The sequence below is a fragment of the Falco naumanni genome, chromosome 11 (assembly GCF_017639655.2).
Source record: "Falco naumanni isolate bFalNau1 chromosome 11, bFalNau1.pat, whole genome shotgun sequence".
Classification (NCBI taxonomy): Eukaryota; Metazoa; Chordata; class Aves; order Falconiformes; family Falconidae; genus Falco; species Falco naumanni.
The window spans coordinates 29,584,458-29,598,763 of record NC_054064.1 but is presented as its reverse complement, the minus strand read 5'-3'; the positions used below and the strand labels follow the sequence as shown (position 1 = coordinate 29,598,763).

Below are 14,306 nucleotides of genomic sequence, written 5' to 3'. Positions count from 1 at the left end.
TGAAATTTTAGACTAAACCCATCAGACGCTGTCAGATCTGTAGTATGTGTGGGCATGGTAGCAAGTCTTGCATGCTTAGTAGAGCTCAAATATGACTCTGGCTCACTCATTTTTATTCTTTAATAAAATGCAGTACTTCATACCCCCTTCTGCCTGTTATTCCCATGGTGCTCCCATCAGTGTGGGACAAGATTTTGTATTGTTTGCTTTTGAGAAAAGCCTTAAAGAGTGTCCGAGATGGAGCACCTCACACATGAACTTAACCAAGCAATGAAAATGGTGATGTTTGCATTGCTGGCACCACAACCAGTGGTATGTGCCACTGCAACACCTTGAAGCTGCTCTAATAATGGCAAGCTAACTTGTACTTTCCTGCTTTAGAATTACTTACAAAGACCTTTCTGGCAGTGAAATGAGGAGCTGGGGACAGTTACTCTTACCTTGTGTTTCTAACATGTCAAAAGCTGTTATTCTTTCTCATTAGTATGAACAGTAGGATGATGCTTACATGAAGATTTTTCTCTTAACTCATTTGGGACAAAGACCTACCCCCTTGTATTTTTCTTCCTCTTCTCATCTTCTCAGTCAGGACAATCCTCCACTGTGATTGAAAACATACATACCATTATTGCTGCAGCCGCTGTGAAGTTTAGTTCTGATCAGCTCAATCATTTATTTGTTCTAATCCAAAAGGTAAGTTTTCACATCAATTTACATTCCTTAGGAAGAGATTGTGCATCCAGCCCACCAAAAGGCAAATGCCTTGAATACATTTGTATTTTCTGTATAAATATAAAATTGGCTATAAAAATAACACTTTTAATACTGATTTTATTTTTGTTAACTCAAAAGCCTCTTCTGCTACTGTATTGCTAATTTACTTAGATTTTAAGTATGTTATATAGACAGTGCTAAGGTACTTAAAGTGGCATTTTATTATTATATTTAATCTCTTATGGTTTATATTTGAAATAGTTGGGCAAATCAGTACTGTAACTCCCAGTAACAAAAATAAGGAAGTATGCATGGTGGAAACATGCTTGTTTGTATTTTTATTTTTCCTGCAGTAAAACAATTGTAAATAATATTTTTGTGTACACTTGAGAGTTAAGAGACTGACAGTGCTTGCTGCTTTAATAGTGGATGTTATTTCTTTGCTATACAGAGCTGGGAGACAGAGAGTGATAGAGTGCGACAGAAGCTGTTGAGCCTGATAGGGCGCATTGGTCGAGAAGCACGGGTGGAGACAACCACTGGAAAGGCATGTGAATATTTTCAGGTTTTTGTGTTTGTTTATTTATTAAGCATAGGGTTGCTAGTCTCTGTACTTCCTAGGTCCTGACTAGTCTTGCACTTCTTCTTCTAGGTTCTGGAGGTACTTTGGGAGCTGGCTCATCTTCCAACATTACCATGTAGTCTTATTCAGCAGGCTTTGGAGGAACATCTGACAATCCTCAGTGATGCCTATGCAGTGAAAGAGGCAATCAAAAGGAGCTACATCATCAAGTGCATAGAGGATATTAAGAGGGTTGGTTTATTATTTTATCTTTTCCAAAATGAAATGTTATCTAGCCTCGATGTTGCCCTTTCTTTCAAGATGCACAAATTGCGTGTCCCATCTGTAAGTTCTTACCTTGGGGAGTCCTTGAGAGGGGTAGGCTTTGTGTGAGCCAGTTTGTTGACCATGAGACTCATAGTAAGTCTCTTGCCTTTGTTTTAAGCAAATTTTCAGCACAAGGAGTGATCAGTTTATGGGAAACTACCAGGATGGGCCCAAGGTTAGAATTTGCAAATGGAACCACTATAAAGGTATGTCAGTATTTTAACTGTCCCTTTCATGTGAAAGCCTAGATTAGTTTCGAGTTAAGCATGTGTTCTGGCATGACCATTAAGTCTCAAAATGCAAATCAGTATTTAAATCCTAGTAGTTTTGTATTTTAATAAAATACTTGAAACTCTTTTCATCTAACATAAGCCATTCCCGCAGCTGCCTGTGATGTTTCCTGGCAGCAGCAGAGATGTGCATGGCTTAAGACTGCATATATTATATTCTGCACTGTTCACATAGCAGGCAGTTGTTCTTGAGATCTGCAGGAATATTCTGGTCTTTTTTTTTTCAGTCTGAAATACACTGTAAATTAATGAAAAGCTTACAAGCTTTTTTCTTTATTTCTTTCATGATAAATTAGGTTTTGTCTGTGTTGCAGCATCTGTAGAGGATTTTAGTTGTTCAGGAGACATTGTATGTTCCTTCTTGAGACTGATAACACTTTTTTTGTGCGTGTGTTTGAGAGTATGGATTTCAAACTTTGGGTTCTCGATGTCTGTAAAACTTGCATTTTTTTCTTTTGAATCTTCTCTTGTGCTTTCCTATTCTTGCATTCTTTTTAACTACATTCTGGCAAGGGCCTTGACAGAGGTGCTGCAGTGGGAAACAGTAACAGAAAGCTGTAACTGTAGGCTAGAAGGGATTGGAGTAAACATACATCAGACTTCTAAAATAGGTCATTTTCTTATTTCCCTTTATTAGGGGAAATGAAGACTTAAACTGGGAGGGAATGTAATATTAAGGCAGCATTCTCAGATAGATGAGGGAGTCTTCAGTAGAGCGCACTCTGTGTTACGGGCAGGTTACTTTAATCTCCGTAAGTGTGTAGGTGGTATTGGTTGTTGTCAGTATTTAAACCAGACATCGCTTCCTTGAACAAGCAACCTCAGTACTGGTTTGTGTGGTCAAACTTTACAGAAAATGAAGCCTCCCAGAAAAGTGATGAGCAGTTCTAACAATGAGGTAGGAGGGTTATTCTTTGTAGGATCTCTTCCAAAATGCAGCTTAAGTATCCTTTGCTTCCTATCAGAGGGCTTCTTGCAGCACCAATCAGAAATTTCTTCTCATCTCTTAACCCTCAGTAGTATTTCAGATTCTTTTTTCTATTATTCTTGCTTTAGCAATAAGTAAGATCATTTGAATGGGTTTGTCCTTTTATGCCCTAACAGACCTGCTTCATCTCCCATAATTGAGGAAGGTGGTGGTTATCATCTCTCCCTGGTGCAACTGAGTTCTTTTTGTCTACTTAATTTGCATGTTATCTAGCAAAGAGGTGGCACTTTGGGCTTAATAATAAGGATAGCAAAATGGCATACGTGCGCGTCAAAGGACTTCTTGCAGAAAGTGAAGAAGGCACCTTGAGTTTGTTTGGAAAGGGACCAGGAAGAAGTAACTGAAGCCTTCAGAGCTAGCAGCTGTCATTTCGCAACAGCGGCATTAATAGAAATTGTTAGTCTTCTAGGAGTCTAAGAGGAAAGTTAATCTGTTGTTGAGCATGTACACATGTGTAATTGTCTTTACCTTTCCTACTACTAGTCGTCCCAGCACAATAATCCTCAGTTTGTGTGGGTGGTACCAGCACTACGTCAGCTCCATGAAATCACACGTTCATTTATTAAGCAAACTTACCAAAAACAAGACAAGGTAAGAATATATGCTGAGATGATGTTTGAAGCCCTTGTTATGGCTGTGTGGCTCTACTTCTGAAGTTTGAATTTAGAAGCAAGAGAGGGGGGAAAAAATTAAAGAACACTTTGACAAGTACAGTTTAGTGGTGTAGCATAAACAGACTGTTCAAGTAGAGATTCTGTGTTGTGTACAGTTCACTTGTGTGTGCATGTATATATATATAAACCTGTTTGCTGTGTCAGGACTAATTTATTCCCAGCTTTTTGTAGAACAATTAACAAGCACAACTCTGTTAAGAAATGTACTATGGCTGATGTTTAGATCAGCTGCTTTGTAATTGAATTGACTCTTGGAAAACAGACTAAAATACCAGCAAGTCACATGTGTTATACAGTGGCTGACTGAAAGTGTGGGACTTGGTTTGCAATCTGCAGCACGTGTATTTCAGCACATGCTGAAAACACTAATCAGGGGGCTTTGGATGCTTGCAAGGGATACAGCTGACTCTGGTGGGAGGGAACTTCCTTGTGATGAGACACACATGTCTGTAGAAGAGCAAACTGGTGTGTGTGTGTGTGTGCCTGTTCGTGTATTTTCTTCAAAAAAACCCTCTTTCCTCTCTCTCTTTTTTTTTTTTTTTTTTTTTTTTTTTGCCAAGAGCATCATTCAAGATTTAAAGAAAAACTTTGAAATAGTGAAGCTGGTGACAGGAAGCTTGATATCATGCCACCGTTTGGCTGCGTCTGTGGCAGGTCCAGGAGGGCTTGTTGGAGCAACATTAGTGGATGGCCGATACACTTACCGGGAGGTATTGAACCCCAAATTTCTTACTGCCTTAAGTTTTCGAAAACGTGGTCTAGCGTATCACTGACCACGTTGTGTAAGATTAGGTGATGTTCTGTTTTTGGAATTCACTAGCATGTATATTCTCTCTGATGAATAATTAATTACACTAGTTTTTATTTATAGTTCTGACACGTATCTATTAGGGCTTGTGGTAGCTTTGTTCCAGTTTCTCCACCAGCTTCCGTTCAGCTACCCTTGTAGAGACTATATCTTTGAATTTGGTGTGAAGCTCTTGAAACCTGGAACAGGTCTGTTAGGACATGGAAGCCACACACAGAGATAGCTTATAACAGTTTATTGCTAAGGTTTTGATAATTTTTTTTCTCGACACTTGTTGTGATTTAATAACTATTGTCAAATAGTATCAGGAAAGTAATAGCAAATCCAAGGGGACTTCAGTGTTCCTTTTTACAAAGGTAATAAAAAAGAAGTAATGTTTCTAAAGTGAGTTTTATAGCTATTTTATGTAATTTTAAACAATTTCTGTTTTCCAGGCTTTGCAAAGTGAACTATTTGACAACTAAATTTGCAAAAAATAAAAAGAATGCTCAGAGTTCTTGTTCAGAAAGAAAAGTCTTAAGCTTGAGGTTTTGTTTCTTCTTTTCAGTATTTGGAGGCACATCTAAAATTTTTGGCATTTTTTCTGCAAGAAGCCACCCTTTATTTGGGCTGGAATCGTGCCAGGGAGATCTGGGAATGCCTCGTAACTGGCCAAGATGTTTGTGAGTTAGATCGAGAGGTAAGAAAAACTTGAAAAGTTAGTGTCTGTGGTTACAGAGTGAATCTTAATGGATCATAAATAACACGTGTGTGTGTTGAGACATGTGAAACATGAGTAACATACACAAACTAGTAATGCTTTTATAGGCTTTGTGTAAGTTAACGGAGCCAGTGTTACGTGTTTGCTTATGACTAGGATGCTCTTTTAACATCAAATTTGACTGAAGGAAGAACGTAGACCAGGAGATTAGTTGCAGATGTAGGGATGCTGGTTTGAAAAGGGGTATGTGCAATTTTGCGGATTGCTGAATGTCTCTTTTATGAGACAACTTTATTAGGGTGAAAAATGACTATGAAGACTAAGTACCCTAATGCTGCAATACAGCCTGTATAATATGTGAGGTTGTGTGAGGTTACTAGATTAGGTTTTGAATCTTTTGCTGTAGATGAGTTACTGTAGTATCTGACATAGTTTGCCAATGCTATATAAAACTAAAATAATTGCCATGACAATGGAGTAAATATATATCTGCCTTTCATTCACAGATGTGCTTTGAGTGGTTTACAAAAGGACAGCATGATCTAGAGAGTGATGTACAGCAACAGCTCTTCAAAGAGAAAATTCTTAAACTGGAGTCATACGAAATTACTATGAATGGTAAGAAAAAATGGCTTTTGTCAACATATTTGTTTTTGAAATATATAACATAAATTTGCTTCTGAAGCCTTCAAATTAAATATCTAAACAGTCCTGTAAATAAAGATAATAAAGCAGTCTTTTTCAATCACTTTGAGTTTTTATAGCTGTAGAGGGGAAAGATCATCTCTTGTATTTGTTATCTTCATCTTTCAAAAAAGCTTAGAAACTTAGTCTGACCTGAACAAAAAGTTTGCACCTCTTTTCATTTTCAGGTTTTAGTTTATTCAAGACTTTCTTTGAAAATGTGAACCTGTGCGACCATCGACTAAAGAGGCAAGGAACTCAACTGGTGAGTGTTCTGGCAAGTTTGTTCTTACATTACATACAACAGCCTGTGGCATTTTGGGGATGGGAGGAGGTGAGACAAGGATTCTTTAGCAGGTGTTTGACATGGTCATGTTTGTATTGATATGCAGATCATTCCTCTAGCATTAACATTGTTAAATTCTGTAGCTAAAACTCCAGAATTATGATAATTAAATTTGAGCAATTGGTAGCTGGAAGCTGGTATGCAGCTTCTAAAACTTTGCAGGAGGAATGACTAAACTGTTTTAATAATCACGAATTCAAGTGTGCAGTTTTTTTGATTTTCCCTAGAAGGGAAATACTTTCTTTTTGGATTTTCTTTTCCTTTTCTTCTTTACAAAAGATTTAGGCTTATCATATTCAAATTCTAATCTACAATAATTTTTAACTCTGATCCTTCAGTGTTTTTTGTTAAATTAATGGTTAATGGTTATGTCAAGTAGTCTTCCATAGGCGTTTTAGATCTTTATCACAGTTACCTTAATTCAAATGCATAATTTTTTGCCAAGTATCATAGCAGGTTTTGTGATGGTTTATTATGTGGTTGGTTACCAAGTTGACCTTTGTGAAACAAATTCCATTCCCAATTAAATTTCTCTGTGCTTTTGATGTTAGTAATTTCTCAGTTGGCTTGGCTGAGAGTGTTCTTTGGAACCTGTTCATCCACCTGTAAACAATTTTATTTTTTTTCTAGTATAAATATACAAATCCACAGCTATTGATTTCACTTTGCACTGTGCCAAAGCTTGGCAGTGCATTGGGAAAGAAATCTTTAAGATTCAGTCAAAAGATGCCCTTCCAGCAGATCGAAGACTATTTTGTTCCTGGGGTTCATCTCGCTGTTGTATAAGAAATCCAGTTGTGTTTTACTGTTGTTTTTTCTTGCGTAGAGTGTAGAAAAACTGGAATTAATAGGAATGGATTTCATTTGGAAGATTGCAATGGAGTCACCTGATGAAGAAATTGCCAATGAAGCTATTCAGTTGATAATAAATTACAGCTATATTAATCTAACTCCTAGATTGAAAAAGGTAGGCATATATTTGTGTGTGGAAAGTGCTTTGACATTCATAGAGCATTGATCCTCTGCATGTTAAAATGTGTAATTTGTTGGGCTCTGTCAGTTTTGAGTAATTACCATGATTTTGTCGTAAGTTCTGATTCATTTGTACTTTTTCTTTTTAGGATTCAGTATCACTGCACAAGAAATTCATTGCTGATTGTTACACACGGTTAGAGGTAAAGGACTAATTTTCTGTTCCTGTACCTACTTGCCTTTTCAGTTTTGTGTCTTAGAATTACAATAATTGACTGCAATAATTCTGTTTAAAGAAAACATTTCTTCCCACAAGTATTTCTTGTCCTCTTAGCTCTCCAGGACATACTAATTGTCCACATAAACCAGCTCGTACACTCTGCTTTGTATTCTAGGCAGCCAGCTCTGCGCTCGGTGGTCCAACATTAACACATGCTGTTACAAGAGCTACAAAAATGCTTACAGCAACCGCTATGCCTACAGTAGCAACATCAGTTCAGTCTCCTTACAGGTAGGCCTGCCTTTAAAAGAATAAAGATGACAGTAGACATTTGCTCCCAGCTGCTTCCCACGTGATTTTGAGTGCTAATTAAAATTGTCAGTATTGGTAGTTGTGTATTCTGGTGGTTTCTCAGTGGAATCTTCCAATTACAATGCAATTTGAGTTCCAAAGAGACTTTGAAAAACCTGTGTTTTCAGAGGAAAAAAAAAAAAAGCCAAAAATACCCCCACAAAAAAACACCACCTAAAAACAAACCAACACCCCCCTCTGACCCCACCAAAACCAACCAACCAACCAAAAACCCACAAAAAAAGCCCACAGACTATTACCAGCCTGTTAGTCATGTTATATTTCTGGGGCAGTGGGGTTTATTTGTTTTTGTTTTAACTGGGAGAGAAAAGGATGGTTTTTCATCTTCTAGCTTAACATATACATACCTAAATGCATGTAGCTTAAACATATGAGCACAGGGTGTGACCTTTAGAAACATGAAGCTGCTTCTGAAGCTGGCTACATCTCAAGCAGTATAATGCAAGCTTCTTGGCCTGTTTTCCTAGTTAATTTCAACTGAATTAACTCCAAGTTTAAGGAGTTATATTTGAAAGCAGCTAATTCATGGTAGTTACCCATGGGCGTTGAAAATGAATCTAAGACAAGTTATTCTTGTTTTTGATGTTTATCTCCAGGTCAACTAAACTTGTAATAATTGAGAGGCTGCTGCTGTTGGCAGAGCGTTATGTGATAACAATAGAGGTAAGAGATGTAATTTCTTGCTAGGCAAGGCTAAGAACACAACTTTCAGTATTATGAAAAGTTATTTAAACCTATGCAACTCTATTAACTTTGTTATGTGCCGTTATAGGAATGTCTTTGTTTTCAAGGGTGGTATTTACTGTTATCCTTTTCTTCCTGTAGGACCTTTACTCTGTTCCCCGAACTATTCTACCTCATGGTGCCTCTTTCCATGGACATCTTTTAACACTTAATGTTACATACGAGTCTACCAAAGATACCTTCACCATAGAGGTATGTGTGCACAGGTTATGCCTGTCATGAGGTGTTGATCACATAGATACTCTTGGGTTTTTTAATGCCTGGACTGGACAGAGGAAGCTGGTTTGAAGAACTTCAGTCAACTTGCAAACTCTATTTGAAAATGTTAAATATCTGTATAAGGCTACTGTAATGGAAGCGTCTTTAGACTAAATTTATTTTGGTCATCATTCAAGGGTAGGAAGAATAAGTTGTTTGCTTATTGTTGGTGATGGAGCATTTCTACTGCTGTCCTACCCTGTCAGTCTCTTTTGTGGACAATAACTTTACCGCCCTATGCAGAGGCGCAGGAAGACTTTAATGGAAGATTTTTCTTCTGTTCTCTTGGAATTTACTGCTCGAGCAGACTTACTGAATTAGTGTTGTTTAATTTTACAGGCTCATAGCAATGAAACTGTAGGAAGCGTCAGGTGGAAAATAGCAAAGATGTTGAATTCACCTGTGGATAATATACAGATATTTGCCAATGATAGCCTGGTACGTGAATTACAAGGGATTCTGATTCTTTATGAAATTCAGTCTCTTTTCTTCAACTAAATGATAAATATTTTCTTGCAGCTAACTGTAAATAAAGATCAGAAACTATTACACCAGCTGGGTTTCTCTGATGAACAAGTCCTTACAGTAAAAACATCAGGAAGTGGGACTCCATCAGGGAGCTCTGCAGATTCCTCAACCAGTTCCAGCAACAGCGGCAGTGTATTTAGCTCATCCTATGCAATGGAACAGGTACAGCATAATAGCCTGAAACCTTCCCTCGGATTTTTCCTTGAGGGAGCATAGTTGGGGGATTCACAACTGGAGTTGGAAGAGTTACAGTAAGATGAGACAGAAGCTGTTCACATGTTCAAGTGTCCAGTCTTTACTAGTCTGGTTTTGTTTTGTTTCAATTGCAATTTGAAAGCATTTAAATACACAATTGCCTTATGCATGCACCTTGGACTTCAAAATCTGTTTTCTGTGACCTGTTGTAGCCTGCTTGGTGTTTATGAATCTATACAGTGTCTTTTAAACAAACAAGACCCATATGATTTAATTTTGAGATTATATATTTGTTGGGAGGAAAAGTTTCCAGATTTCCACTATTAATAAAGTTGCAGGGTGAAAATAAACTAAAAAGCATCAGCTAGCATGTTCAGACTGGTCAACCCTAACTAACAGTTGATTCAAAAATGGATAAAAATGTAAAAATTCAAATCTTGTCTCAGTGTAGAAAGTAGGCTGGGATTTCTGCTGGCATCTGGGTCAGTTGCTTCAGTGAAGAGCTCTTGTAAGTTACTTGCAACAGAGAGGGGGGAAAAAGACCTTTGTATTTCTGCTTAATTCTCAGGAGAAATCCCTCCCTGGAGTAGTCATGGCTCTCGTGTGTAATGTGTTTGATATGCTTTACCAGCTTGCCAATCTAGAGGAGCCAAGGTAAGCAAACTAAATGGTTATTGAATATTGAAGAAATGCTCGCACTGCCAAGTGTGAACAGCTACTTATTTTGCAGTGTGTAGGCACCCACCGGGCCACAGTGTGGCTGAGCCCTAGTTTTGCATAAGTAACTTCTGATAACTTTTCAGAATAACGCTGCGAGTGAGGAAACTTCTGCTCTTGATTCCCACTGACCCAGCTATTCAGGAGGCTCTTGATCAGCTTGATTCCCTAGGAAGAAAGGTATGGATTAAACAATAACTGATCTTGATGAGCTTAACTTTACTACCAGGATTCTTAAATTCCTTGTCAGATTAAGTGAGGGGTTTGAAATTCTACTGCAAATAATGCATGTGTTAAAGATTATTGACTCATTTCCAGGCAGCTGGAGGTGAGGGCGTTATTACAGGGATTTTAGGAAATGTATTGCCAATTACAACAAAATGCAGTAATCTCAAAATAATTCTTCTGTGACTTTTTCTTCTAGAAAACACTGCTATCAGAATCAAGTTCTCAGTCTTCAAAATCACCGTCGTTGTCTTCAAAGCACCAACATCAGCCCAGTGCTAGTTCAATATTAGAAAGTCTTTTCAGGTCTTTTGCTCCAGGCATGTCGACCTTCAGAGTGCTCTACAATTTAGAGGTAAGAAAACAAATCACTTTTTACTTGTGCTTCTGAGCACTAAGGTTTAAGTGGTTCTAAATTTCTTGGGTAGGGTCATTACGGAAAATGCAAATGTCATGTCATAGTCTACTTTTGTGTATGTGATAAATTTTACACAGAATGAAAGGGGTTAAAACTTCCCCTTTAGAGACTTTACTGTGAAGTCAGGTCCCTCTTTTTGTGATTTGCAAGGTAGAAGTAGTATTCTGAAGTAAGTCAAGAGGAGCAAAGAAACATAAAAGTCATTACTGTTTAGGTAAAATTCCAGCTTGAATCTCCAGAAACTCTGAATATGTGATTTTTAGTGTGTGTGTGTGTATATATATGTATACACACACAACTCTTAAAAATGAATGGGCGCTGTTGTTCAGTTTGATTGGGTTTGCTTAATTCAATTTGAAGGAAAAAGAATGCTAACTTCCCTTCTGTATAAGTCTACTATATTCTGTCTGTAGAGGCTAAGGAGGAATATTTTTGAAAAGCATTCAGCTGTGAAGAACTTTCACTATCCAGATGTGCAGGCCTTTTACCCAGCAGCTTCTGGCCTGTTTAGCTGTGTATGTAAAGTGAGTGGAACACACACATGTTTTTTTTTACTTCTAAGTATTGTCATGAGTAAGTTCTTCAGCCAAACACTGGATTGGACCCTGGAAAAAGGTTCTTTCCAAGCATTCAGTGCATGGATTTTAAAGAGTTTAAGGGAGTTTAGCTGGTGTTGTTGTTAAGGCACTAATCTGCATGCTCTTGGAGGCTGGACAGTTTCTAGTTCTGCTTTAGGGCCCCACTGTGTATAACGTCCCATGACAAGTATGGTTTGAACAACCTGAAGTTGGAGGACCGGTTGGCAGCAGATTCAAAAGCAGTGGACAAAGTTGTTCTTTCACTCCTGGTGTGTGCCAAGATCACTGTAGGAATTTTCTTGTAGTTGCTTTCCTTTGGGTTTCTGCAGTCTGATGTTAGCTCTTTATCTTCCTATATTGTTGTCATACTGCAGCGTTAGGATTCCCCCCTTTTCTGTACAGCTGGAATGAAAGGTATTTGATGATAGCTTTGAATTGTGTTGACAAGTTCTACAACCGAAAGCAAATAGTTTAGCATATCACAGCAAGGGTATCTTGTTGAACTGGCAGGTTATATTACAGCATGACGAGACAGTTATCTGCTGCTTCCATGCCAGAGAAAATAATAAAAGCAAGTAATAAATTGCTTGCTTTTCTGGCAAGGGATGAGAAGCAGTAAATTGGATTAGATGTGTAGATTATATGAGTGGACTTGTTCCTCAAATCCAGTCAAGCCAATTGTAAGATGACTTCAGTCAAGAAAAGGATGATGTACTTTTATCTCTCTCTTTTTTTTTTTTTTTTTTTTTAATCCCCTCCACTGGTGATCTGTTGGAAATATGGCAACCAGTCTGAACTGCTCTCTGAAAAAAGATGCACAGGAAATTTGCAGAGCATATCAAAGAGATGAAAATTAAACGTTGCAGGTGTTCAGGGTTATATCATGCAGTGTTGCGATAAGATTTCATGCCTGGAACTCTGTAAACCATTGTTCTGACCTGTGAACCTGGAACAGATGTGCTTTGTTTTCCCACGTGCAGCACTGTCTGTACATGCTGAAGAGACTTTTCAAGAACATAAATAACTTCTGGAGGTTTTCTGAGGTTTTGGGAGGAGCTGGGGTTTTTTTGTTTGTTTGGGTGTTGTTTTGGGTTTTCTTCATGTAAAATGAAGTTAAATTGATGATAAACTGACATGAGATCTGACCACAGACTTCCTTTTGGCCATGTTTCTGAGCGTAATTGCATCCTGTGCAGTTTAGTGCTGATTTGCAACAGGAGGAACGATACAGTGGTGATGTTCATAAGGCCTGCAGAATTACCTGGACCATCTTTTACAAAAAAACCCCCAAACAATAATGGCAATATGGTTATGTTTCAGAAGGCATGAATCAATAAGCCAGCCATTTGTAGGGTGTTCTGTGGCATACTGTCAATTGAAAAATCTGGAAAGGGGAATGATTTGGGCTCTCGAGGAGCACCAACTGAGCCTGAAAACAACATTGCATGTGCTAGAGTTTGTACTTTATCCTTTCCCTTAACAAGTAACTGCAGTGAAAAAAAAAAATGCCCTTTGATACAGAATCAGTATCTGTCATAGCCATAGTTGTCCTGAATATTTTTAATGCAATTTCTCTTTACTGCCTACAGCTTTGCATAAGTGTACTGGTAATTGCTTCATTTGTATTGGATCTTTTTTCTGTTTTGCTTTTAACCTTTAGCAGATAAAGAATACTAAGGGGAGTGTGTGTATGCATGCTTGTTTATTTATTTATTTATCTTAGGTACTGAGCTCCAAGCTGATGCCAACTGCAGATGATGAAATGGCAAGAAACTGTGCCAAGTCTTTCTGTGAAAACTTCCTCAGAGCAGGAGGTTTGAGGTTAGATGTCAATCTTGACTCAATATATTTAACATTTCATTTAGTTAGCAGTTCTGTGTAGTTTCTGATTTCTACACTGTAGCACACTAGCACACCTGTCAGCTTCCTTTTCAGAGAAAAAACATCCACCCAAAGCTGTGTGTTCATTTTCCAGTGTCTGAAAAGCTACTGTAGCTACCTGTCGTGGTTTAACCTCAGCTGGTAATGAAGTACCACCTAGCTGCTCACTCGCTCCCCCCTCACACAGAGGGATGAGGAGGAGAATTGGAAAGGGTTAAACTCAAGGGTTGAGATAAGAACAATTTAATAGTTGAAATAAAAAAAAAAATGAAAGAGCAATAATAACGATGACAATAACAGTTATAATGAAAAGAGGAAGGGAGAGAATAACACCCAGAGGGAAAGGAAGAAAGGAACATGTGGTGCACAATGCAACTGCTCACCACTCGCTGACGATGCCAAGCCAGTCCCTGAGCAACCATCTGCCCACCCCAGCCAGCCCCAGGTATATATACCAGGCATGCCGTCCCATGGTATGGAATAGCTCTTTGGCTAGTTTGGTTCAGCTGGCCTGGCTGTGTCCCCTCCCAATTCCTTCTGCCCCTCCAGCCTTTTTGCTAGCAAGGCCTGAGGAACTGAAAAGTCTCACATCAAAGCCAAAACACAGCACTGTACTAGCTCCTAAGAAGGTAATTAACTCCATCCCAGCTGAAACCAGGACACTACCATAGTACTGTAACAGAGTACTTGTTAAACCCCAAAATAGTTAGGCACAGATAAGATGTGTAGTGTAGATTTTACTAAGGTAGCTGATGCTTGAACAGTTAGCATTTAAGTGTTTCAGTTCAAATTTGCAAGTGTATGCATTACATGATGTCCTGCACAGATACCAATGGATATTCTAAGCAGTCAAAGCATAGATTGTGCAGTGGGAACCATATTAAATTTTACAGTTTCCAAAATTCAGACCCTTCAGGTACGAGTTGAGGCACAGTGTGAGTGGTTCGGAAGACCTGGCAATACTGCTTGTGCTGTGTCAGATTTACCAAGTACATGTTGCTCTTAAAAATTCTGTCCACAACCACCTCGCCCCATAGACCTTGAAGCATTTTCCAACAGGAACAGAAGAAAGCTTCCATCTGTAGATGTAGGAGGGGAAAATGGG

At 38.4% G+C, this 14,306-nt stretch overlaps 1 protein-coding gene across 3 annotated transcripts in view; it reads left to right on the top strand.

Moving 5' to 3' along the window:
* USP24 (ubiquitin specific peptidase 24) overlaps nt 1-14,306 on the top strand; it is a 63,829-nt gene that overhangs the window by 23,605 nt on the left and 25,918 nt on the right. Inside the window, exons 13-32 of one of the 3 annotated variants that reach the window (XM_040609988.1) lie at nt 586-693; nt 1,166-1,261; nt 1,367-1,528; nt 2,747-2,791; nt 3,365-3,472; nt 4,116-4,265; nt 4,911-5,042; nt 5,570-5,681; nt 5,936-6,012; nt 6,920-7,060; nt 7,215-7,268; nt 7,461-7,576; nt 8,254-8,320; nt 8,483-8,593; nt 8,999-9,097; nt 9,179-9,349; nt 9,951-10,036; nt 10,186-10,279; nt 10,524-10,679; nt 13,044-13,141. In XM_040609988.1, the coding sequence (XP_040465922.1) occupies nt 586-693; nt 1,166-1,261; nt 1,367-1,528; nt 2,747-2,791; nt 3,365-3,472; nt 4,116-4,265; nt 4,911-5,042; nt 5,570-5,681; nt 5,936-6,012; nt 6,920-7,060; nt 7,215-7,268; nt 7,461-7,576; nt 8,254-8,320; nt 8,483-8,593; nt 8,999-9,097; nt 9,179-9,349; nt 9,951-10,036; nt 10,186-10,279; nt 10,524-10,679; nt 13,044-13,141 (2,183 nt within the window). The remainder of the gene's footprint in view (nt 1-585; nt 694-1,165; nt 1,262-1,366; nt 1,529-2,746; nt 2,792-3,364; nt 3,473-4,115; nt 4,266-4,910; nt 5,043-5,569; nt 5,682-5,935; nt 6,013-6,919; nt 7,061-7,214; nt 7,269-7,460; nt 7,577-8,253; nt 8,321-8,482; nt 8,594-8,998; nt 9,098-9,178; nt 9,350-9,950; nt 10,037-10,185; nt 10,280-10,523; nt 10,680-13,043; nt 13,142-14,306) is intronic. The other 2 variants (XM_040609989.1, XM_040609990.1) reach the window with 2 other exon arrangements.